Source organism: Oncorhynchus mykiss, chromosome 17, assembly GCF_013265735.2.
Source record: "Oncorhynchus mykiss isolate Arlee chromosome 17, USDA_OmykA_1.1, whole genome shotgun sequence".
NCBI classification, from domain to species: Eukaryota; Metazoa; Chordata; class Actinopteri; order Salmoniformes; family Salmonidae; genus Oncorhynchus; species Oncorhynchus mykiss.
In genome coordinates, this window is record NC_048581.1 from 48,892,731 (window position 1) to 48,916,927 (window position 24,197).

At 44.8% G+C, this 24,197-nt stretch overlaps 1 protein-coding gene across 5 annotated transcripts in view; it reads left to right on the forward strand.

Annotated features, from left to right (window-relative positions):
- erc2 (ELKS/RAB6-interacting/CAST family member 2) overlaps positions 1-24,197 on the forward strand; it is a 71,433-nt gene that overhangs the window by 26,142 nt on the left and 21,094 nt on the right. For 2 of the 5 annotated variants that reach the window (XM_036950016.1, XM_036950014.1), the window contains exons 3-12: positions 5,406-5,570; positions 5,845-6,111; positions 7,965-8,051; positions 10,346-10,501; positions 11,915-12,082; positions 12,597-12,764; positions 17,231-17,368; positions 17,464-17,604; positions 17,823-17,963; positions 22,030-22,065. In XM_036950016.1, the coding sequence (XP_036805911.1) occupies positions 5,406-5,570; positions 5,845-6,111; positions 7,965-8,051; positions 10,346-10,501; positions 11,915-12,082; positions 12,597-12,764; positions 17,231-17,368; positions 17,464-17,604; positions 17,823-17,963; positions 22,030-22,065 (1,467 nt within the window). The remainder of the gene's footprint in view (positions 1-5,405; positions 5,571-5,844; positions 6,112-7,964; positions 8,052-10,345; positions 10,502-11,914; positions 12,083-12,596; positions 12,765-17,230; positions 17,369-17,463; positions 17,605-17,822; positions 17,964-22,029; positions 22,066-24,197) is intronic. The other 3 variants (XM_036950018.1, XM_036950015.1, XM_036950017.1) reach the window with 2 other exon arrangements.

Genomic DNA, 24,197 nt, shown 5'->3' on the forward strand with positions numbered 1-24,197 from the left:
AATCTATTTTAGAATAAGGCTTACAAAATGTGGAAAAAGTCAAGGGGTCTGATTACTTTCCGATGACACTGTAGTTAAAAACATGCATCATTTTGATATGTTGAATATTCAATGGATTATTATTCAGCACATGACTTATGTTTAAACATAAATCTTATTTAGCACTCTCTCTACATATTTACTTTAATTGTCCCCTTTAATTGGCGTTTTAGCAACAATATGGAATCCATATTACGTCTATCATGGTGTCTGCTGCCTTGTGTGTTTGTGTATCAATGTTCGAAAGAGAGAAAAAATAACATAGGGAGAAAGAGAGGGAGGAAAAGAGGGCGAGAGAGATTGAGGGAGATAAAGAGTGTGAGTAAGAGAGGATGGTAGGGTGAGCGTGTGTGAATGTAGTTTTGTGAGCACGAGTAAAGATTTGAGAGGCTTTAAGTGGTTTGAGCGTACTGGCCCAAAAAGACTGCGATGCTTACATAAGTGAGTGTTGCCCAATGCAGTGGAAGTGAAAGGCACTGGCACAGTCCAGTAGAGACAGACTAAGAGACAGCACCCTGCTAGAGTGATCACTGCCCTCTGCTGGGTGGAATAACACACTACCACAGCACAGGATATATGGGCTGTGGCCCAGGCACAGATTAAGCCTAGCCCTGGATTTTAAAGTACTTTCATTGAGCTTTCTTTTAATCCAGGGCTAGGCTAAATCTTTTCCCCGGAAACCGTGCCCCATTGTACCACACCTATTCTTTATAAATCACAGTACTGTGTAATGATTCACCTGGTGTGTGGTTACTAGTGTCAATTTGCAATGCCTTGTATGTATTCCAGACTGGAATATGTTCTGGGATTCATCCAATGTCATTGAGGAGTTTACCACATCAGTCACCGGCTTCATTAATAAGTGCATTGACGACTTGTCCCCACAGTGACCGTACGTACATATCCCAACCAGAAGCCATGGATTACAGACAACATCCGCACTGATCTAAAGGCTAGAGCTGATGTTATTGATGTCAATACTGCTGTACTTTCTGTCTGCTGTAATCTGTTTTATTTATTTTTATAAAGCTGCCGCTTTCAAGGAGTGGGACACTAATCCGGACTCTTATAAGAAATTCTGCTATGCCCTCTGATGAACCATCAAACAGGCAAAGCATCAATGCAGTACCAAGATCGAATCCTACAACACCTGCTCTGACGCTCGTCGGATGTGGCAGGGCTTGCAAACTATAACGGATTACAAAGGGAAACCCAGCCGCAAGCTGTCCAGTGAAGGGAGAGTATTAGACAAGCTAAATACCTTGTATGCTAGAAACACTGAATCATGCATGAGAGCACCAGCTGTTCCGGACGACTTTGTGCTCACGCTCTCCGTAGCCGATGTGAGTAAGACCTTTAAACAGGTTAACATTCACAAGGCCGCAGGGCCAGACAGATTACGAAGACGTGTACTCAGAGCATGTGCTGCCCAGCTGGCAACTGTCTTTACTGACATTTTCACCCTCTCCCTGACCCAGTCTGTAATACCTACATGTTTCAAGCCGACCAGCATAGTCCCTGTGCCCAAGAATACCAAGGTAACCTGTCTAAATGACCAACACCTCGTAGCACTCACCTCTGTAGCCATGAAATGCTTTGAAAGGCTGGTCATGGCTCACATCAACACCATCATACCAGACACCCTGGACCCACTCCAATTTGCATACCACGCCAACAGATCCTCAGACGTGGCAATCTTTATTGCACTCTTTACTGCCCTTTCCCAACTTACCTTTTCCCTTCGCTTGTGGACTTCAGTGCACAATACACCAGCTGTCTGTGACCAGGTGAAAAAACCTTTCCAAGCCAAGCTTTAATTTCCTAACCGCTAATCACTACACTCAGCCGACATTGTTGCCAACATATTAGCTAACGTTGGGAATTCTAAATCTAGCTAGCTCGCTCTCTATTTCTCTCTCACTCTCTCTTGCTTCTCCTTAATTTTTGAAAAAATGTATTTGTTCGAAACTGTTCAACTATTGTCTTTCTCTCTCTTTGAGTCAACTACTCATCACATTTTATGTACTGTAGTTACAGCTAGCTGTAGCTTTTGCTATCAGTACGAGATTCATTCTGTGATTCTTTGATTGAGTGGACAACATGTCAGTTCATGCTGCAAGAGCTCTGATAGGTTGGAGGACGTCCTCCGGAAGTTGTCATAATTACTGTTTAAGTCTATGGAAGGGGGTGAGAACCACGAGCCTCCTAGGTTTTGGATTGAAGTCAATGTACCTAGAGGAGGATGGAAACTAGCTGCCCTCCGGCTACACCATGGTGCTACCCTACAGAGTGCTTTTCAGGCTACTGTGGACCTTCATTTCAAAACAGTGTGATTTAATCAATTATTTGGTGACATTAATATATTTAGTACATTTTTCTCAAAAAATTAGAACTTTTTTAATGTTTCATTATTTACATTTTTCTGAAATTCACTGAGGAGGATGGTCCTCCCCTTCATTTGAGGAGCTTCCACTGGTGAGAATGCTGTTCATTGACTACAGCTCAGCGCTCAACACCATAGTACCCTCCAAGCTCATCACTAAACTCAGGACCCCGGGATTAAACACCTCCCTATCTGCATTGACCATTTTTGCACTAACTCTTTTGACTCATCATGTATGCTGCTGCTACTGTTTATTATCTATCCTGCCGAAACACTGTATCCCATACATATCAACATAATTTACTTCGTACCACTGCACATCGACTCGGTACTGATACTCCATGTATATAGCAAAGTTATTGTTACTCATTGTGCATTTATTCCCTCTGTCATTTTTTTTCTTCATGTTTCTATTATGTATATTTGTTTGAATTATCTTTGCGTTGTTGGGAAGTAAGCAAGCATTTCACTGTTAGTCTCCACCTGTTTTTCACGAAGCATGGGACAAATACACATTTGATTTGATTTAGATTTGATTTGGTGAGACTTAATGCCGAAAGTGTTCACCACTAAATAACCTCACCTTCTTTTTCCAACAAGGTTTCCTTTATGTTTTAGACTGATTAGACTGATATGTCTTTGTGTGAGTTTGTGACGTTCCTCACCACACCACAAGGTTCTACACTGTACCATGAGGTTCTCTACTGTACCATGAGGTTCCTTAGTGTACCAATTCCATCAGAATGGATAGAGATAAATGATTTGAGGGTTGGATGGATGGGATAACCAGACACATCCTCACATGTTCCTCACACATTTTCCTCGTGTCCTTCACGGGAGCTCTCACTGTAGCTCACGGTCTCCACGTGCGCTTCATGCTTTGTACTGTTCTGACGCTGTGTTCTCCGTTGCGCTATGTTTCTCTTCTGTTGGCTCCGCCCGTGCTACTCCAGCTGCTGGACGCCAGGAGAACCAAGGTTTGTCCCTATGTTTGCAACCGCTGCCCTGGCTGCCGTGTCTGCACAACATAGAGTCACCACCAGAGTGACGTCGTCGTGTGTCTTCAGTGCCCCCAGAGACCTGGCAGTCCTGTTCCTCTGCCCCCCCCCACCCCCCCCCCCCCCCACCCCCCTGGGCTGTGTCGGAAATGCACCCTATTCCCAATGTAGTGCACTACATTTGACCAGAACTTGTGTGCTCTGGGTAAAAGTAGTACACTAGGCCTATGTTGGGAGTAGGGTTGCCATTTTGGACACGCTCCGAAGTGGACCCCCATACACACACCAGCAAGAAGTGTGATTGGTTTAGCCTGCACTGTTCCCTAAGCCCTACCCGCGTCCGTCAGACCCTCTCCCTGCTCTTACACACTGCCGAGTAGAATTCTTCTGTGTTCTCCCTTTACTGGGTGTGGCTCTACTATAGGGGTGTGGCTGCTGTGTGACCCTTGTGACCCTATAGTATACTCTAAAATAGGCTGTGTTTTGTTCAATTTCCCCGCCCCCTAAACCTCAACACCCAGGCTACGTTCCAATATCCATACTAGTGTAGCACTAAGAATGCATGGCCCAATCAGTGTATAGTGGCATGCTAGGGTGGATATTGGAACAGAGCCACTTATCTCCTTCTTATTTCTTCCTATAGTGGATGTCTTTTTTTTCTTCTCAAGTAATGTACAAGTAATGTCTTTGTCTCTTTGTATGCGCACACACATGCATACGCCACAGGAGGTTGGTGGTACCTTAATTGGGGAGGACGGGCTCATAGTAATGGATGGAAGGGACATAATGGAATGGTATGGAACTCCATGTTTGACACCGTTCCATTGACTTCATTCCAGCCATTACTATGAGCTGTCCTCCTCTCAGCAGCCACCAGTGGCACACGTACACACGCGCACCCACCTCCCTAACACACAGCATAATGGATGGGCATGGACCCAGAGGTCCACTGAGTCTACTGCTGTTGGGTGGCTACCAGCTCTTAGTGGGAACACTGTTTACTGCGCTGTGCACGGATCTCTGCTGCTCGCCACTCGGCAGCACGGACAGCACATACACACCCCCTACAGTAATGATAGATAATGATCACTAATGCTGCAACAATCAAGCGTTCTGTTGAAAGTGCAAGCTGTTGAACGCGAGCCGTCCAACTCTGAACACTTGACAGGGATCGGTCAAAACTGTTATCGAAGGATCACGGTTCTACAAGTTCTTCACGTTCCCCACGATACAGGGAAGGATTGTGCACTTTCAGTTGCACAATCGGTCTCTCCCAGCAACACAACGATTCAGTCATTCACTGGATGGCTTTGTTTAAATGTGGCTCTCGTAGTATTCCTACCGTCAAAGCTTCAAGAGAGATTCCTACAGATTAGATTGCTGATGCACGGTACTGCACATAGATAACCGTTTACAGTACACCTTACTCACCCTGAAAATAGTTACAGAAGGTGGAAAGCAAGTCGATCACGGATAGTATGTAAAAACCACTTGCCTTTTATTTAACGTCTTCTCATACTGCCATACTTTGTGTCATTTGTATTTTTTCTTTTTGTCTTTCATGCCATAGTGAGGTAAGTCCTCAAATTCCTCTCCAAGTGTGTTTGGCGGGAACTGTATTTCCCCAGAGGTTGAATAGATTACGGCGTGTGTTTCTGAGTTTGTGTGTGCTCTTCGTAATACACATCTCCTTTCCGCAGGGCCACCTTCAAAATCCCCCCCCCCCCCTCTCTATAAGATGTATTGGTGTCTGTGAGTTTGCGTGTGTGTCTGAAAATGTCCCTCCATATGTACATATTCAGTGACCCATCCTAGTCTGATCTGTCATTTAATTGAATCCACCCTAGACTACGTGCTGCGACCCTACCAGATTGAGACTCCTTGACGTGTGTGTGTGTGTGTATGTGTGCGCTTGCATGTGCATGTGCTTTCATGTGTGTGTGTGTGTGTGTGTGTGTGTGTGTGTGTGTGTGTGACCCCCACAGCACCTGCAGCTGACCATCCAGGCCCTACAGGACGAGCTGCGGACCCAAAGGGACCTGAACCACCTACTGCAGCAGGAGAGCGGCGGCCGCTCTGGGGACCACTACACCAACATCGAGCTGACTGAGGAGAACTTCAGACGGCTACAAGCCGAGCACGACCGCCAGGCAAGGAATCTTAATAAATTACTCATAATAAATGAGTGATTAAATAAATGAGTTTGGCGTTAGTTCCAGGTTTTTATGACCAGGATCTTGGTTGTAGGATTTTGAATTCCGTGATACTTCCCTCTGGAAATTTAGAGAATCTTCCAACTGGGATTTCTGTATCTTCTTCCATTCTGGACATTTTGGAAAGTTCCTGAATTTTAGCTACCTTAAAAATGACCCAATTGACACTTCCTTCCTTTAAAATTCCTTACAATTCCTTGCGTTCCGGCAGGCCAAGGAGCTGTTCCTCCTGAGGAAGACCTTGGAGGAGATGGAGCTGCGGATCGAGACCCAGAAGCAGACACTGGGGGCCAGGGACGAGTCCATCAAGAAGCTGCTGGAAATGCTCCAGAGTAAGGGTCTGCCTGGGGGGCCAGGCAGGGTCAATGAGGAGGAGGAGCAGGAGAGAGCCAGGCGCATTGCTGAGGCCGAGGCTCAACTTGGACACCTGGAGGTCATCTTGGACCAGAAGGAGAAGGAGAACATCCACCTCCGAGAGGTACAAGAGTACATGTCTGTCCCAAATGGCACCATATTCCTGTGTAGTGCCTTACTTCTGAACAGGGCTCTGGTCAAAAGTAGTGCACTATGTAGGGTTTATGGTGCTGTTTGGGATGTAGTGCTTACGGTTAGTATATGCCCTTATACTACTGTATGGCCACAGCAGATTCAGAGTATATGTAGCGCTATTAAACGGCTAAGTGTCTAGTCTCAGAAATCCCACACTGCTTTACTAAAATTGCATTGGCCAATACAGTACTGTAATACATGCCCTTTCCCAGAGCAGACACTTTCATCCAAAGTGTCTACACAAGAGTCTACACATGTTGGTATGTGACCCCAGTGGGAATTGAACCCACAACTCTGCGGTTGCTAGTACCGTACTCGTATGAACTGAGCCACTTACAGGACGACTACAATACCTAACTACAATAGAATACTGCAAAATACAATGGACAATTACAATACAGGTGGAAGATGTAGGATTGCCATCCCCATGAGCGTGCCACCCTCCTTCAGGCCGTGGATGAGGCATGCAAGCATTTCAATCCAGACCTATGTCAGGCTTGGATTCACCATGCCAAAAGGCTTTCCCCAGGTGCATGAACAATGAGGACCTTTGGCCAAGTGCTCAAGACAGGTTTGATGCAAACTAATGCCAGCTAAACACGCTGTTTCTTTCATTTGATTACACTGTGAAAGTTGTCTTCAAGGATCACACCATTGATCACACATGGGATAGAAATGATGGATATTTTGTGTTAATTCAATTTGAATGGCTAGTGCACGTGTGTTGCTTGCTGTTTGGGGTTTTAGGCTGGTTTTCTGTTTAGCATTGTGTGACATCGGCTGATGCGAAAAGGGCTTTATAAATGCATTTGATTTGATTTGAATTGATTGCCTAATGTGAAAACAGTGTAATGTACTGCCATTTGCATTCAAAGGGCAATTTTAAAATATGTATCTTCAATATTTTGCTATTGGATTAACTGAATGTTAAAACAACGACATTGAGAACACATCATCATGTTGTGTTTTGGTGATTAAACCAATGTACTCGTGACATTTCACAGTCAAATGTCAGACCAATGGCTGTGTGTTGAAAGAGGTCTACAAACAAAATGCACAATGAAAAGTTTTGAATGTAACACTGGCTGTGTTTACAAGTGTTACCAGGTTGGAGTTTTGCACTAAGAGTTGAGAAAATTCAGGAAATACTACCAAAGTGATTAAAAAGAAAACTGTAAATAGCCAAAACTATGTAGTTACTATATGGCCACAGTAGACCTGGTCTCACCTGTGTTTGAGGTGTTACTGAAAGCGCAGAGACATGTTGATTGTTCGGTACTGCTTTTAAAGCATACGGTTTTTGGGACTTCCAGGCAATTTCCACAATTTTCTTCTAACCTACAGTGTATGCCCATCAACACTAGAGGGCAATACTGGCCTTCTCTTTGTGTACCTACAGTGCTCTGACTGCAGTGTTCAATCTGTGTACAGTGTTATTGCCAGGGGAGAAGTATATATATATGACTGATGTAATGGTAGTGCAAGTAAATGTAACTCATTTCAATGCTGTCGCTCTAGTATTGAGCTAGGTTAAGCTAAGTCATTACCCATGCATTTGGAGAGATTCAGGGCTCATATTTATGAAGCATCTCAGAGTAGGTGTGCAGATCTAGGATCAGGTTCCTTCTGTCCATGGTGATCTTATTCATTGTGATCTAAAAGGCAGAACCGAACCTAGATCAGCGCTCCTATTCTGAGATGGTTCATAAATACAGGCCCATTTGCACTAGGTCCTAAAAGAGGCGACATTTGATGCTTGTCTTGTCCATTTCATATCAACTGGTGTTCTCCCAGGAACTGCACAGGAGAAACCAGATGCACCAGGACCCTGGCAAAACCAAAGCCCTCCAGACCATCATAGAGATGAAGGTAAGAACCATGGGGAATTATGGGTAGTGTAGTACACCTGGCTGGCACCATTGATGAGACCAACCATGTAATCAGATGAAATATGAAAACCTTAGAGTTCGGGAAAGCCAGATTTAGCTTGTATTGAATTAACTTTGAGTCTGTCGATAGCTTCAGACGCCCAGGCTCATTCAACGACACAAGATTTGGAAGGATGACCTCGTGAGACTAGTCGGTGGATGATGTTGTAATGTTACATCACATGCAAAAGCTATGAAAAATGTATTCAAAGCACTAATTGAGCCACTGTAGAGCCCAACGGCCCACTGCAGAGCCCATCGGCCCACTGTAGCTGCAGAGCTGTGATATCACTTCTAAATATAAAGCATGCGCTCACAGCCCGACAGCATGCCTCTCGCTCACACACCACATCATCAGACGGAGCTGGATTGGTGCTGAGCAAACCCCAGCATCCCCTAGCACGGTCACGTGACTCTCCTCTAGCGTGGTCACATGACACGCTGGCTCCTGGAGGCTCTGGATTTTCATACAGAGCAGAGCCCCTCTCCCTTCCATCCTCGGTGGAGGACCTCCCCGCTTCTCTCTGCTCTCTCCAACAGACGTGTTGGTGCTGATGTTAGCATGAGTAATGCTAACCCCCCTCTCTCTACTCTCGCTGTCTCTAGGATCTCTTTCTCTTTCTCTCAATTTCTTTCTCTCCTTATCTCACTCTGTCTTTCAATCTCTCTCTCTCCCTCCCTCCCTCACCCACGAGGGAGAGCACATTCTGCCTGCTGCTACCATGGAAACAGGTGTGGTTGTTTACGACAGCGAGGCCAGTGGCACAGGGAGGAGAGAGAGAAAGGGATTCAGATAGAAAGAGAGAGAGAGAGAGTGAGAGAGAGAGTGTTCATGAGAGCGTCACATCCTCTGCTTGATCAGCTTGATCTGCCGTAGCAGTGAAATCATTTGGATGGCATAGCATCTCTGACCCATTGAGCTACGGTATGTTGTCGTCTACACTATGTCGTCTCCACTGTATACTATGCTATGTTCTCTCCGGTGGTTAGTTAGCGTCTTGCTACAAGTCATAGAATAGCGATGCATTGACGAAGCACATGGCCATGATAACAGCGTTCACACGCTCACGTTAACCCCTTAGATCCAGGACCATCTGTTGTTAACTCTCAGTCGACCTAGGGACAGCCTCGCATACAGAGCTGGATTTCCTAGTTTTCCACTGCCTGCTGGATGACCCTGCTAAAGCTCTAGCCACAGAACCACAAGTTCACAAGTTCAGAACCAGTCAAAGGTATAGATAGAGGGAAAGAAGGAGGGGAGACAGAAAGGAGAGAGAGGGAGTGAAACCAGGTTCTTGCTCGTTGCTCTGCAGGTGAAGTGCATGTGAGATAGACCATGGCTAATCTTAAAGACATTGTATTATTTATTTAAAAACTCTGCAAAGCCAAAGCTCCACTCGGAGGTGCAGTCGCAGTCCATGGACTGGCTCCTGCATTGATGTGCGAGCGACTACAGAGCAGCACGGCTCCTCTTCCTCTTCCTGCTTCTGCTTCTTCTCCAGGCGTTTCTCTCTGGGCTGGTCCCTCTCAAAAGGCTGGCTGTGATGTGTGCCGCTCAGTATTTCCAAATGGTGATTAATCCACTGAGAGGCTGGCTGTGAGGGAGCTGCTGCAGCCGGAGAAGGAGGAGGCTTTTGATTTTACCCCAAGATACTGCAGAGGCTCTCCTCTGTACTACCTCAAAGAGCTCTTCCTTTCTCTGACACTTACTCTCTTTCCTCGTCTTCCGTCTCTCTCTCTCTACCCATCTTCTCTCCTTCCCTCTTTCTTTCACTGTCTTTCGCTCTCTCTTCTCTCTCTCCCTCTTTTTCAGGTGTTTTGTGTTTTGTTCACTGGTCAAGCTTTGGAGATGTTCTAGTACTGAATTATAAGTGTGGCTCAGCAACAGTACAGCACAGCTGGTGTGTGTGTGTTGGGCAGGACACCAAGATGGCATCTTACAGCTGATGTGTGTGTGTTGTGCAGGACACCAAGATAGCATCTTACAGCTGGTGTGTGTGTGTTGTGCAGGACACCAAGATAGCATCTTACAGCTGCTGTGTGTGTATTGTGCAGGACACCAAGATAGTATCTTACAGCTGCTGTGTGTGTGTTGTTTAGGACACCAAGATAGCATCTTACAGCTGGTGTGTGTGTGTTGTTTAGGACACCAAGATAGCATCTTACAGCTGGTGTGTGTGTGTTGTTTAGGACACCAAGATAGCATCTTACAGCTGGTGCGTGTGTGTTGTGCAGGACACCAAGATAGCATCTCTGGAGCGCAACATCAGGGACCTGGAGGATGAGATCCAGATACTGAAGGCTAACGGCTTGCTGAACACCGAGGACAGAGAGGAGGAGATCAAACAGATGGAGGTCTACAAGAACCACTCCAAGTTCATGAAGACCAAGGTACACACACATACAGGAAAACACAGACACACTATATGCACACACACACACACACACACACACACACACACACACACACACACACACACACACAGACACACGTGCGTACAGTACTGTAGTAGTCTATAATGTGGCAAACACAGTCACTCACACAATCTAGGGTTTGCTGAGCACGTTCAAAGTGAACAGAACAGATTAGAGCTGTCTGTCTGGCTGACAGTAAATGAGCTAGCTTTAGCATTACATTAACTGTTTTCATCAGGGAAGTGCTTCGCTGGCAGCTATACCTGACTGGGAGATGCTTACGCGTTGTTTTGTTACTGTACACTTAGCAGAGAGAGCAGAGGAAGACCATAAAGAAAACCATTCCTATGTTGTTAAAATTGATATTTTATTGTCCTCCGTAGCCTCGTCAATATGTTCGTATCCATCTAGCGTGATTGATTGTATTACCATTGGATCCCACTGTCAGAAACTCTGGTTACATTTAATTTCCTCATCAACCGTTGCACATCTTATCCAGTCAGTCCAGCTTTGACTTGCTCAGTCATATTACACAGTCCGTCATCAGTCGTCTTACGGTCAGGTTCCCAGCCTCCCTCCCAGCCTCCCTCCCAGCCTCCCTCCCAGCCTCCCTCCCAGCCTCCATGCCTGTCTGGAGTATTGTGTCTGTGTGTTTACATCCATGTGAGGATTAAACCAGCGGGAGTTTTGTTGTTTTATTTTTAGAAAATGATTCATCAATCATAGATAGGGTCTGATGTATAATACATGAATAATGCAGGGAGCCAGATGCATCTTTAATGAGAGGAGAGCCTGGCTACAATGAACACAGTGGATGAAGGTTCACTTTACCCACTGTCCCTCTGTTATGGTGAGAGGCGTTTCTACCAAGTGTCCACCGCACAAAGTTCACCCGTGCACAGACACCTAATACCAACACGCAGGTACGAAGGCACAAACACACCTGCCAGGATGCCCGTTAGCCGACGCCGATGGCGACAGCTCGTCCTACTGGGGTCCGATGCGTAACGAAAAAGACATTGCAGACAAAAAAAACATCAACATGTAATGTGTGTGTGTGTGTGTGTGTGTCTATCAGTTACAGATACATGTCAGTATGTACACACAACAAGCAGGTCACATGGGTTGGAGAGGCGTTGTGCCGTGAGGTGTTTCTTAAACCAGGTTTGCTGTTCACTTGCACTGGAAGGGAGTTCCCTGCACTCATGGTCCTACTTTTTAGCTGCCAACTTCACACGAGTTAGTTGTGACAAACCCTGTTGTGTGTGTGTGTGTGTGTGTGTGTGTGTGTGCGTGCCTGCCTGCGTGCCTGCCTGCCTGTGTGCGTGTGTGCGTGCGTGCGTGCATTCGCATGCGTCCCCCCCCCCCCCCCCCCCCCCCCCCCGACAGATTGACCAGCTGAAGCAGGAGCTGTCTAAGAAGGAGTCTGAGCTGCTGGCCCTGCAGACCAAGCTGGAGACCCTGAACAACCAGAACTCGGACTGCAAACAGCACATAGAGGTGCTCAAAGAGTCTCTCACTGCCAAGGAGCAGCGCGCCGCCATTCTGCAGACAGAGGTGGCTACAGCACACACACACAGACACACACATCCTTGCACACATGCATATATGAACACACCCGTGTGCACACATAAGCCCACACACGCATTCCTGCACACACGCATATGAACACACACACGCCCACACATACAGTATGCCTAACGAAGACGCCTACATGCTTACAGTAAGATACACTCCCGGATGTGCACAGAATCTCCTTGTATTCATTGATACACCAGATGTATGTTGGTCCTTGTACACTGTTTTTTTACACATTTAAGGAAACACTGTATCACCGTCTCCCTGTATTCTGCTGCATACACTTACATACCCCCTCCCCTCTTGCTTTCTACCTGAAGCTTGTATTGCAAATGTCAAGCATCTCGGAGAGATGTACAATTCAGGGTTTATGCCAGGTCACTGGAAAAGCACTTTGTGTCAACTGCTGATGTAAAAAGGGCTTTATAAAACACATTTGATGGAATTTGACCTCCGAACTGTGACATTTGACCTATGACCGCTCCCCTCCCAGGTGGACGCCCTGCGCCTGCGTCTGGAGGAGAAGGAATCCTTCCTGAACAAGAAGACCAAGCAGCTGCAGGACCTGACGGAGGAGAAGGGCACGCTGGCCGGAGAGATCCGTGATATGAAGGACATGCTGGAGGTCAAGGAGAGGAAGATCAACGTCCTGCAGAAGAAGGTTAGGGGTCAAGGGTTAAGGGTCAGGGGATAAGGGGTTTAAGTGTCAAGGGTGTATTTAGGTGGAAAGTAGTAAAGGGTAGCCTGGGCATGCTCACAAGTTTGTTTAATAAATGGATTTTAAAAAACACATCTCTGACCAACACTGTGTTCTCCTACCATTGCTTACAGAACTATAGATGGGACAGCCTAGCTCTGCTGTTCCACGCTAAAAGAATTTAGGCATAACATGTTTGGTAGTAGAAATACTGGTAACGGATGCTGACTCGGGGGCCTCAGCGACTCGCCTATGAGCAAATTTGAGGGAAACACTGGAAAAAGGGATACACTTGTAGACTTAGGTTTACAAGAAAACTCACCTCTGGATTGAGAAGAATTCATCAGAATTGTTACATAATGTAGAACCTAAATGAGAGCTTGCTGTGTGTGGTTATAGGTTAGGTATAGGTTAGGTATAGGTTAGGTTAGGTTGTATGGATGTTTGGTTCCCTGTCTTATTCCTGAGACCCGGGCTGCTTCCCTAATGACATCATATTCACAATACATTGCACTACTTTTGACCAGAGCCCTTTGGGCCCTAAATAGGGAATATGGTGTCATTTGGGATGCACACCTGAGTTGGTTGGTCTCTGAGGATACGAAGCGAGCATGCACACACACACACACACACACACACACACACACACACACACACACACACACACACACACACTCCATCTCTCTCTCTCTTCACTTTATATTTCTCTCAGTCTCTTCTTCTGATGTTTCTCTACTCTGTCAGTGCACTGTGTCTCTCTCTGTCTCTTCTTCAGATGTTTCTCTACTCTGTCAGTGCACTGTGTCTCTCCCCGTCTCTTCTTCAGATGTTTCTCTACTCTGTCAGTGCACTGTGTCTCTCCCTGTCTCTTCTTCAGATGTTTCTCTACTCTGTCAGTGCACTGTGTCTCTCCCTGTCTCTTCTTCTGATGTTTCTCTACTCTGTCAGTGCACTGTGTCTCTCCCTGTCTCTTCTTCTGATGTTTCTCTACTCTGTCAGTGCACTGTCTCTCCCCGTCTCTTCTTCTGATGTTTCTCTACTCTGTCAGTGCACTGTGTCTCTCCCTGTCTCTTCTTCAGATGTTTCTCTACTCTGTCAGTGCACTGTGTCTCTCCCTGTCTCTTCTTCTGATGTTTCTCTACTCTGTCAGTGCACTGGCTCTCCCCGTCTCTTCTTCAGATGTTTCTCTACTCTGTCAGTGCACTGTCTCTCCCTGTCTCTTCTTCAGATGTTTCTCTACTCTGTCAGTGCACTGTGTCTCTCCCTGTCTCTTCTTCTGATGTTTCTCTACTCTGTCAGTGCACTGTGTCTCTCCCTGTCTCTTCTTCTGATGTTTCTCTACTCTGTCAGTGCACTGTGTCTCTCCCTGTCTCTTCTTCTGATGTTTCTCTACTCTGTCAGTGCACTGTGTCTCTCCGTCTCTTCTTCAGATGTTTCTCTACTCTGTCAGTGCACTGTGTCTCTCCCTGTCTCTTCTTCAGATGTTTCTCTACTCTGTCAGAGCACTGTGTCTCTCCCTGTCTCTTCTTCAGATGTTTCTCTACTCTGTCAGTGCACTGTGTCTCTCCCTGTCTCTTCTTCAGATGTTTCTCTACTCTGTCAGTGCACTGTCTCTCCCCGTCTCTTCTTCTGATGTTTCTCTACTCTGTCAGTGCACTGTGTCTCTCCCTGTCTCTTCTTCTGATGTTTCTCTACTCTGTCAGTGCACTGTGTCTCTCCCTGTCTCTTCTTCTGATGTTTCTCTACTCTGTCAGTGCACTGTGTCTCTCCCTGTCTCTTCTTCAGATGTTTCTCTACTCTGTCAGTGCACTGTGTCTCTCCCTGTCTCTTCTTCAGATGTTTCTCTACTCTGTCAGAGCACTGTGTCTCTCCCTGTCTCTTCTTCAGATGTTTCTCTACTCTGTCAGTGCACTGTGTCTCTCTCCGTCTCTTCTTCTGATGTTTCTCTACTCTGTCAGTGCACTGTGTCTCTCCCTGTCTCTTCTTCTGATGTTTCTCTACTCTGTCAGTGCACTGTGTCTCTCCCTGTCTCTTCTTCAGATGTTTCTCTACTCTGTCAGTGCACTGTCTCTCCCTGTCTCTTCTTCAGATGTTTCTCTACTCTGTCAGTGCACTGTGTCTCTCCCTGTCTCTTCTTCTGATGTTTCTCTACTCTGTCAGTGCACTGTGTCTCTCCCTGTCTCTTCTTCAGATGTTTCTCTACTCTGTCAGTGCACTGTGTCTCTCCCCGTCTCTTCTTCAGATGTTTCTCTACTCTGTCAGTGCACTGTCTCTCTCCCTGTCTCTTCTTCAGATGTTTCTCTACTCTGTCAGTGCACTGTGTCTCTCCCTGTCTCTTCTTCAGATGTTTCTCTACTCTGTCAGTGCACTGTGTCTCTCTCCGTCTCTTCTTCTGATGTTTCTCTACTCTGTCAGTGCACTGGCTCTCCCTGTCTCTTCTTCAGATGTTTCTCTACTCTGTCAGTGCACTGTCTCTCCCTGTCTCTTCTTCAGATGTTTCTCTACTCTGTCAGTGCACTGTGTCTCCCCGTCTCTTCTTCTGATGTTTCTCTACTCTGTCAGTGCACTGTGTCTCTCCCTGTCTCTTCTTCTGATGTTTCTCTACTCTGTCAGTGCACTGTGTCTCTCTCCGTCTCTTCTTCTGATGTTTCTCTACTCTGTCAGTGCACTGTGTCTCTCCCTGTCTCTTCTTCTGATGTTTCTCTACTCTGTCAGTGCACTGTGTCTCTCCCTGTCTCTTCTTCTGATGTTTCTCTACTCTGTCAGTGCACTGTCTCTCCCCGTCTCTTCTTCTGATGTTTCTCTACTCTGTCAGTGCACTGTGTCTCTCCCTGTCTCTTCTTCTGATGTTTCTCTACTCTGTCAGTGCACTGTGTCTCTCCCTGTCTCTTCTTCAGATGTTTCTCTACTCTGTCAGTGCACTGTGTCTCTCCCTGTCTCTTCTTCAGATGTTTCTCTACTCTGTCAGTGCACTGTGTCTCTCCCTGTCTCTTCTTCTGATGTTTCTCTACTCTGTCAGTGCACTGTCTCTCCCTGTCTCTTCTTCAGATGTTTCTCTACTCTGTCAGTGCACTGTCTCTCCCTGTCTCTTCTTCAGATGTTTCTCTACTCTGTCAGTGCACTGGCTCTCCCCGTCTCTTCTTCAGATGTTTCTCTACTCTGTCAGTGCACTGTGTCTCTCCCTGTCTCTTCTTCAGATGTTTCTCTACTCTGTCAGTGCACTGGCTCTCCCCGTCTCTTCTTCAGATGTTTCTCTACTCTGTCAGTGCACTGGCTCTCCCCGTCTCTTCTTCAGATGTTTCTCTACTCTGTCAGTGCACTGTGTCTCTCCCTGTCTCTTCTTCAGATGTTTCTCTACTCTGTCAGTGCACTGTCTCTCCCCGTCTCTTCTTCTGATGTTTCTCTACTCTGTCAGTGCACTGTGTCTCTCCCTGTCTCTTCTTCAGATGTTTCTCTACTCTGTCAGTGCACTGTGTCTCTCCCTGTCTCTTCTTCTGATGTTTCTCTACTCTGTCAGTGCACTGTGTCTCTCCCTGTCTCTTCTTCTGATGTTTCTCTACTCTGTCAGTGCACTGTGTCTCTCCCTGTCTCTTCTTCAGATGTTTCTCTACTCTGTCAGTGCACTGTCTCTCCCTGTCTCTTCTTCAGATGTTTCTCTACTCTGTCAGTGCACTGTGTCTCTCCCTGTCTCTTCTTCTGATGTTTCTCTACTCTGTCAGTGCACTGTGTCTCTCCCTGTCTCTTCTTCAGATGTTTCTCTACTCTGTCAGTGCACTGTCTCTCCCTGTCTCTTCTTCTGATGTTTCTCTACTCTGTCAGTGCACTGTGTCTCTCCCTGTCTCTTCTTCAGATGTTTCTCTACTCTGTCAGTGCACTGTCTCTCCCCGTCTCTCTGTATTTTTGATCTTTCTTTCTCAGATATCCCTCTTTCGCTTTCTTTACCTCTGGCTAGACTATCTTGTTTTATTTCTTACTATCTTTGAGAGACATCTAGCTATCTCTCTGCTATTCTTGCTCAACAACAACGAGCTCATAACCTTCTACCATATGTTTCTCTGTAGCCTTTATAGTCCCATATGAAAACAGACACTACACGTAGCCATTAACGTCGAAACACACTACTCTGTCTTCTGTCCTCCCTTTTCCTTGCTTCTCTCGCTCTTACCCTCTCTCTCTCTCTCTCTCTCTCTTCCCAAATACCAGCCAATCTTAAAAAGCTTCTACTAGATGAGATTAGACTGTATTTGATGTATTTTGCTAAAATAATAAAGGCTTCCTCTTCCAGGCGTCCCTTTAAGGAGACACAATTACCCTGCAAACATCACACACACTAACCCCTAACTCACACTCCTAGCTTTTAATGCAGTTTCTCTATCTACAGTTCTTTTGACCTCATGCTAATTCCCTCCCTCCCTCCTCCTCTCGCCCAGATTGAGAATCTGCAGGAGCAGCTGCGTGATAAGGACAAGCAGTTGGGGAACCTGAAGGACAGGGTGAAGTCCCTACAGACTGACTCCAGTAACACTGACACGGCCCTGGCCACCCTGGAGGAGGCACTCTCTGAAAAGGTACAGAAAGACCCAGAGCTTTACACCCGGAGGACTTAGAACCAGAACCCAAACAATGAACTTTGAACTAATGTCCATGTGTGTGTGTCTCTAAGGAGCGTATTATAGAGAGACTGAAGGAGCAGAGAGCGAGGGAGGACAACGAGAGGATGGATGAAGTGGAGTCTTATAAGAAGGAGAACAAGGACCTCAAGGAGAAGGTCAACACCCTGCAGCTGGAATTAACAGAGAAGGAGGTCAGTGTAAAATAAGATAATTGATTGTATTATCCCCACGGGGTACATTTTTGTTGCGGCTCTGGGCATGCATAAAAACACAAAGACATTTCAAATACATGGGATGCTGTTCTCTCTGGAAGTATGACCCAATTTGGCCTGTTCTCTATTTTTCTACTGTGCTGTGCCTCCTGGTCTGGTACTGACTGTCCTCGCTGTTCCTGTTTGTCCCCATGTAGTCCAGTCTCATTGACTTAAAGGAGCACGCCTCATCCCTGGCCTCCTCCAGCCTGAAGAAGGAGTCCAAGCTCAAGTCTCTGGAGATGGCCATCGAGCAGAAGAAAGAGGAGTGTAGTAAGTTGGAGACACAGTTACAGAAGGTAGGTCTCCTAACACTTCATCATGTAAAAGTGTTAATGGAATTTGGGTTTACATGGCTGGGATTCAAAGATGCACTCTAAATAATGACTCTTCTTAACTGATTACAACTAAATGACATTTGTTGAAACCAAATGTTTGATTCAATACCAATTGTTAGATTTGATCATTAACAAACCTATATTTCAAGTTGAAACCTATTTCTTGCAACACTCAAATTACTTTCCCCCCTTTGAATAAACTTAATAAATAACATAAATGTAAATTAATATACATTGCTTGCGGAAAGTATTCAGGCCCCTTGACCTTTTCCACATTTTGTTATGTTACGGCCTTATTCTAAAATAGATTAAATTGTTTTTTTCCCCTCATCAATCTACACACTATACCCCATAATGATAAAGCAAAAACAGGTTTTTGGAAATCTTTGCAAATTTATTACAAATAAAAACAGAAATATCACATTTACTTAAGTATTCAGACCATTTACTCAGTACTTTGTTGAAGAACCTTTGGCAGTGATCACAGCCTTGAGTCTTCTTGGGTATGATGCTACAAGCTTGGCACACCTGTATTTGGGGAGTTTCTCCCATTCTTGGCTGTGTGCTTAGGGTCGATGTCCTGTTGGAAGGTGAACCTTTGCCCCAGTCTGAGATCCTGTAGCAGGTTTTCAAAAAAAGGAACTCTCTGTACTTTGCGCCGTTCATCTTTCCCTTGATCCTGACTAGTCTCCCAGTAGGTGCCGCTGAAAAACATCCCCACAGCCTGATGCTGCCACCACCATGCGTCACCCTAGGAATGATGCCAGGTTTCCTCTGTTTTAGTACCCTTCCTCAGATCTGTGTCTCGACACAATCCTTCAACCTCATAGCTTAGTTTTTGTTCTGACATGCACTGTCAACTGTGGGACCTTATATAGACAGGTGTGTGTCTTTCCAAATCATGTCCAATCAATTGAGTTTAGCACAGGACTACTCCAATCAAGTTGTAAAAACATCTCAAGGATGATCAATAGAAACAGGGTGCACCTGAGCTCAATTTTGTCTCATAGCAAATGGTTTGAATACTTATGTAAATAAAGTATTTAAAAACATTTATATATATTTATATATATTTGCAAAAAATGTCTAAAAACCTGTTTTCGCTTTGTCATTATGGGGTATTGTGTGTACAATGATGAGCCTTTAAAAAAAAAAAGTTATTTGAATAAGCCTGTAACGTAACAAAATGTAACTTTCCGAATGCACTGTATATACAACCCATTTTATCATGTTGTACCGAGTAGATTTGTCACATTGGAATTCCCTATCCAAATGTCTTAAATTGTGTTACAAGCAATTAAATCAATTTCCTGTTCATCAAGGTATTAAGTTAAGTTAACATTACAACCAAATAGTGACCAACTCACCAATAGAAACCTTTCCAGGTTCTTTAGTATCACAGTACTTATGCAGATATAATTTAAGATTCAGTGCTGGCAGTGAACATTCAATCATACAAAATTTTTAAAAAACGGAACACATTACATGTAATGACATTCACTTTCACGGGCGGGCAAAAATAACAAACGTAAAGTCACGCCCACAATAGGCCACGCCCACAACTCTTCTGACAGATTGCTGCCTCTATATTGCACCCACCGCTATGTAATGCGAATGGGCATGAGGTGTTGAAAGCAATTTAGAAGCTTTCATTCAATTAAATAAATCCCAGTGATCTGTCAAAATTGTTATTTGATTTCAGACAAATTTAATAGAATAGGTTGAACGGTGGGCCTCCCGAGTGGCGCCGTGGTCTACGGCACTGCATCGCAGTGCTTGAGGTGGTGTCACTACAGACCCGGGTGTGTCGCGGCCGGCCGCGATCGGGAGACCCATGAGCTTGGCGGTCCGGGCGCGTGCACGCTGACTTCGGGTCGCCAATTGTAAGGTGTTCCCTATGACACATCGGTGCTGCTAGCTTCTGGGTTAAGCAATCAGCGTGTCAAGAAGCAGTGCGGCTTGGCTGGGTTATGTTTCGGAGGATGCATGGCACTCGACCTTCGCCTCTCCCGAGTCCGTACGAGAGTTGCAGCGATGGGACAAGACTGTAACTACCAATTGGGGAGAAAAAGGGGTAAAAAGTACAAAAATAACGACCCAAAGTGACATTTTGGACCACACCAATCAGAAAAAGCACTTCAGATGAACAGCAGTGCCGTCCCACTTTTTACAGTGTGCAGCACAGGAGGTTGGCGGCACCTTATTTTGGGAGTTCGAGCTCATAGTAATGGCTGGGGCGGAATTAGTGGAATGGTATCAAATACGCCAAACACCTTCCATGTGTTTGATAACATTCCATTCGCTCCTTTATAGCCATCATTATGAGCTGTTCTCTCCTCAGCATCCTCCACTGGTGTACATTGATGTTTATTATGCAAACTAGCGATGACAACCTGAACAACTCATTTGGGACGGCCTCAATGTTTAAGTCCGTCACAGTTAAAATCACTGTTAGAATCACTGTTAAAGCGATGACAAGGAGTTAAATGAACATTGTTAGGTTCAAAAGCTTACTTATGTTTGATATTTGAGAGAAACTAAAGTCCATTGTGCACAGTTCTGCCAGTAAATGGTTAAATGGTTCAGTGAACCAAGTGGAAGAGATCTCTTTTATACTATCATAATCTCCTTTACTAATCTGCTTCTCTTCGGTTGCATTCTTACAATTCAATCTAAACCTGCAGTATGTAGACAGTGTTATGCCTGTACATCTGATGAAGACTTTTAATTGACCATGCATCAAGTCCAGCTGGTAGGCATAGTCACACGAAAGGTGATGTTCAGTATTGCACAGTTGCCCCTATCACATCCATTCTATTTGATTTCGCTAGCTGTGGCCAAGTCAGTGTAAGTTTGTAGTGGCTTTTTAAAGAAAACCGAACCATGGATTACAGATTCTCCTGGCCCATAGACGACATTCACTATTAGGAACCATCTAACATTAAGTTGGAAAATACTCAATTTCCCCTTTAAATCAATTATTATTCAAGCATATCCCATTATGGAAAAATTGCTTCACTAATCTTAAATGCTACTGTATAATACAACAACATCATCCTCAATCCAAGACCATTTTGGTTTAAATCTGGTTATATGTGCTATCCCTGCTGGTTACTGGACTTGAGTGTGGTAAAACCTGCCATGTTTTATCTGTCATGGAGGATAACTCTGAAGCATTCTCTACTAATAAGCATGTCTGATATATACCCCAGTCCCTGCCAACACACACCCTTTTCACAATGCTGCTGCTGCTACTATTAGCACACACATACACAACGCTCCAGTAACATTGTGAAAATGTCCAATCCCTCATTTGAATATGCTGCTTGTTTAAACCCTCTCATCAGCGACAACAAACACCTGTTCATATAAATTCCTCTAGTGATAGAATGCGAAAACTGGATCAGAGTTAATAACGTTCAGATAAGGATCCTACAACACCGTAGAACCACTGAGATGGGGAGCAAAGATGTCCATCAGATCTCCCCCGTGTGTCTCTCTGTCCCATAACCACCCATACTGTGTCCTCCTCCTCCCTCTGTTCCTCTCCAGTGGTCCTGGCTGTCTCAACCATAGAAATAGAATTACTAGAACGGGAATCCCCTTTCAAGTCAATGTTCCACGATGGTTGGACCGGCGGCCATATTGTGTGTAATTCTGTTTCTATGGTCTCAACATACTGTTCAACATATACAGTAAAGGTGTTCTCTGTATTGATACTGCTTTAACATGTAACATTTAACATGTAACATGTCTGTTCTTAGCCTGGTCCAGGAACAGTTTGTGCTGTCTCGCCAACTCCCTTGGTCATTGTCTGTTTGGAATGACATTGACCATATAGGAGTTTTCGAGAGAGCACAAACAGATCTGGCACCAGGCTAGTCTGTTCTACCCTGATCCTGCTGTTTCCACTCTCCTCTGGCTAATGGAGCTACATGCTAATGCTATCTTCCCCGGGTCTCCCCCCTCCCCCTCCCACCTCGTTTCCCCCGTCTCCCCCCCTTCACCACTTTCCTTTGCAATGTAGCAAGCAGAGCAGCTGTTCAGTCAGATGAACAACCCTGTAAGTCCTTCTCCGCCCCGGAGCTCTCTGTGGTGGCACATATTGAAAGCATGAGGACACCTTCCGCCCACCAAAATCCACCTTAAAATCCTGGAACGTGCTATCTAACTTGTGGGAGATCATGTCATGGTCACATGGACCCAGTTACACTGTCACTGGTGTATCTTTCACATCATGTAGTATGCATGTTGACCTTTGCACTTAATGAGTATGATTTAGCTTTCCAACTACACTCATATTATGAGTTAGGCATTTAATATTAATGTAAAAAAATATATGTTTTTTTTGGAGTTGGAAATTCACCTCTGTTCTTGGTGAGCTTGACATTAAAGTAGAACTGACAGCATTTTAGCAACATGAAATCGTATTAAAATCAGTTCAAATACACCCCCAGGAAGAATATGACACGTTTAAAAACATTTTCTGACAAGCGAGCACTTAGATATGGTCATTTTCAAATTGTCATGAAATCTTGGAATGTTTGGGAATTACATACAGTTAAAGTTGGAAGTTTACATACACCTTAGCCAAATACATTTAAACTCAGTTTTTCACAATTCCTGACTGTCAGTTAGGATCACCACTTTATTTTAAGAATGTTAAATGTCAGAATAATAGTAGAGAGAATGATTTCTTTCAGCTTTTATTTCTTTCATCACATTCCCAGTGGGTCAGAAGTTTACATACACTCAATTAGTATTTGGTAGCAATGCCTTAAAATTGTTTAACTTGGGTCAAATGTTTTGGGTAGTCTTCCACAAGCTTCCCACAATAAGTTGAGTGAATTTTGGCCCATTCCTCCTGACAGAGCTGGTGTATCTGAGTTAGGTCAGGCCTCCTTGCTTGCACACGCTTTTTCAGTTCCGCCCACACATTTTCTATGGGATTGAGGTCAGGGCTTTGTGATGGCCACTCCAATACCTTGACTTTGTTGTCAGTAAGCCATTTTGCCACAACTTTGGAAGTATGCTTGGGGTCATTGTCAATTTGGAAAACCCATTTGTGACCAAGCTTTAACTTTCTGACTGATGCCTTGAGATGTTGCTTCAATATATCCACATAATTGTCCTGCCTCATGAAGCCATCTATTTTGTGAAGTGCACCAGTCCCTCCTGCAGCAAAGCACCCCCACAACATGATGCTGCCACCCCCGTGATTCACGGTTGGGATGGTGTTCTTCGGCTTGCAAGCCTCCCCCTTTTTCCTCCAAACATAACGATGGTCATTATGGCCAAACAGTTCTATTTTTGTTTCATCAGACCAGAGGACATTTCTCCAAAAAGTACAATCTTTGTCCCCATGTGCAGTTGCAAACCGTAGTCTGGCTTTTTTATGGTGGTTTTGGAGCAGTGGCTTCTTCCTTGCTGAGCGACCTTTCAGGTTATGTCGATATAGGACTCATTTTACTGTGGATAAAAATAATTTTGTACCTGTTTCCTCCAGCATCTTCACAAAGTCCTTTGCTGTTGTTCTGGGATTGATTTGCACTTTTTGCACCAAAGTACATTCATCTCTTTGAGACAGAACGCGTCTCCTTCCTGAGCAGTATGACGGCTGTGTGGTCCCATGGTGTTTATTCTTGCGTGCTATTGTTTGTACAGATGATCGTGGTACCTTCGGGCGTTTGGAATTTGCTCCCAAGGATTAACCAGACTTGTGGAGGTCTACAATTTTTTTTCTTAGGTCTTGGCTGATTTCTTTTGATTTTCGCATGATGTTAAGCAAAAAAGCGCTGAGTTTGAAGGTAGGCCTTGAAATACATCCGCAGGTACACCTCCAATTGACTCAAATTATGTAAATTAGCTTATCAGAAGCTTCTAAAGCCACAACATCATTTTCTGGAATTTTCCAAGCTGTTTAAAGGCACAGTCAACTTAGTGTATGTAAACTTCTGACCCACTGTAATTGTGATACTGTGAATTATAAGTGAAATAATGTGTCTGTAAACAATTGTTGGAAAAATTACTTGTGTCATGCAGGAAGTAGATGTCCTAACCGACTTGCCAAAACTATATTTTGTTAACAAGACATTTGAGGAGTGGTTGAAAAATGAATTTTAATGACTCAAACCTAAGTATATGTAAACTTCCGACTTTAACTGTATACTAAGGCATTTGTGAAAATTCTATAGT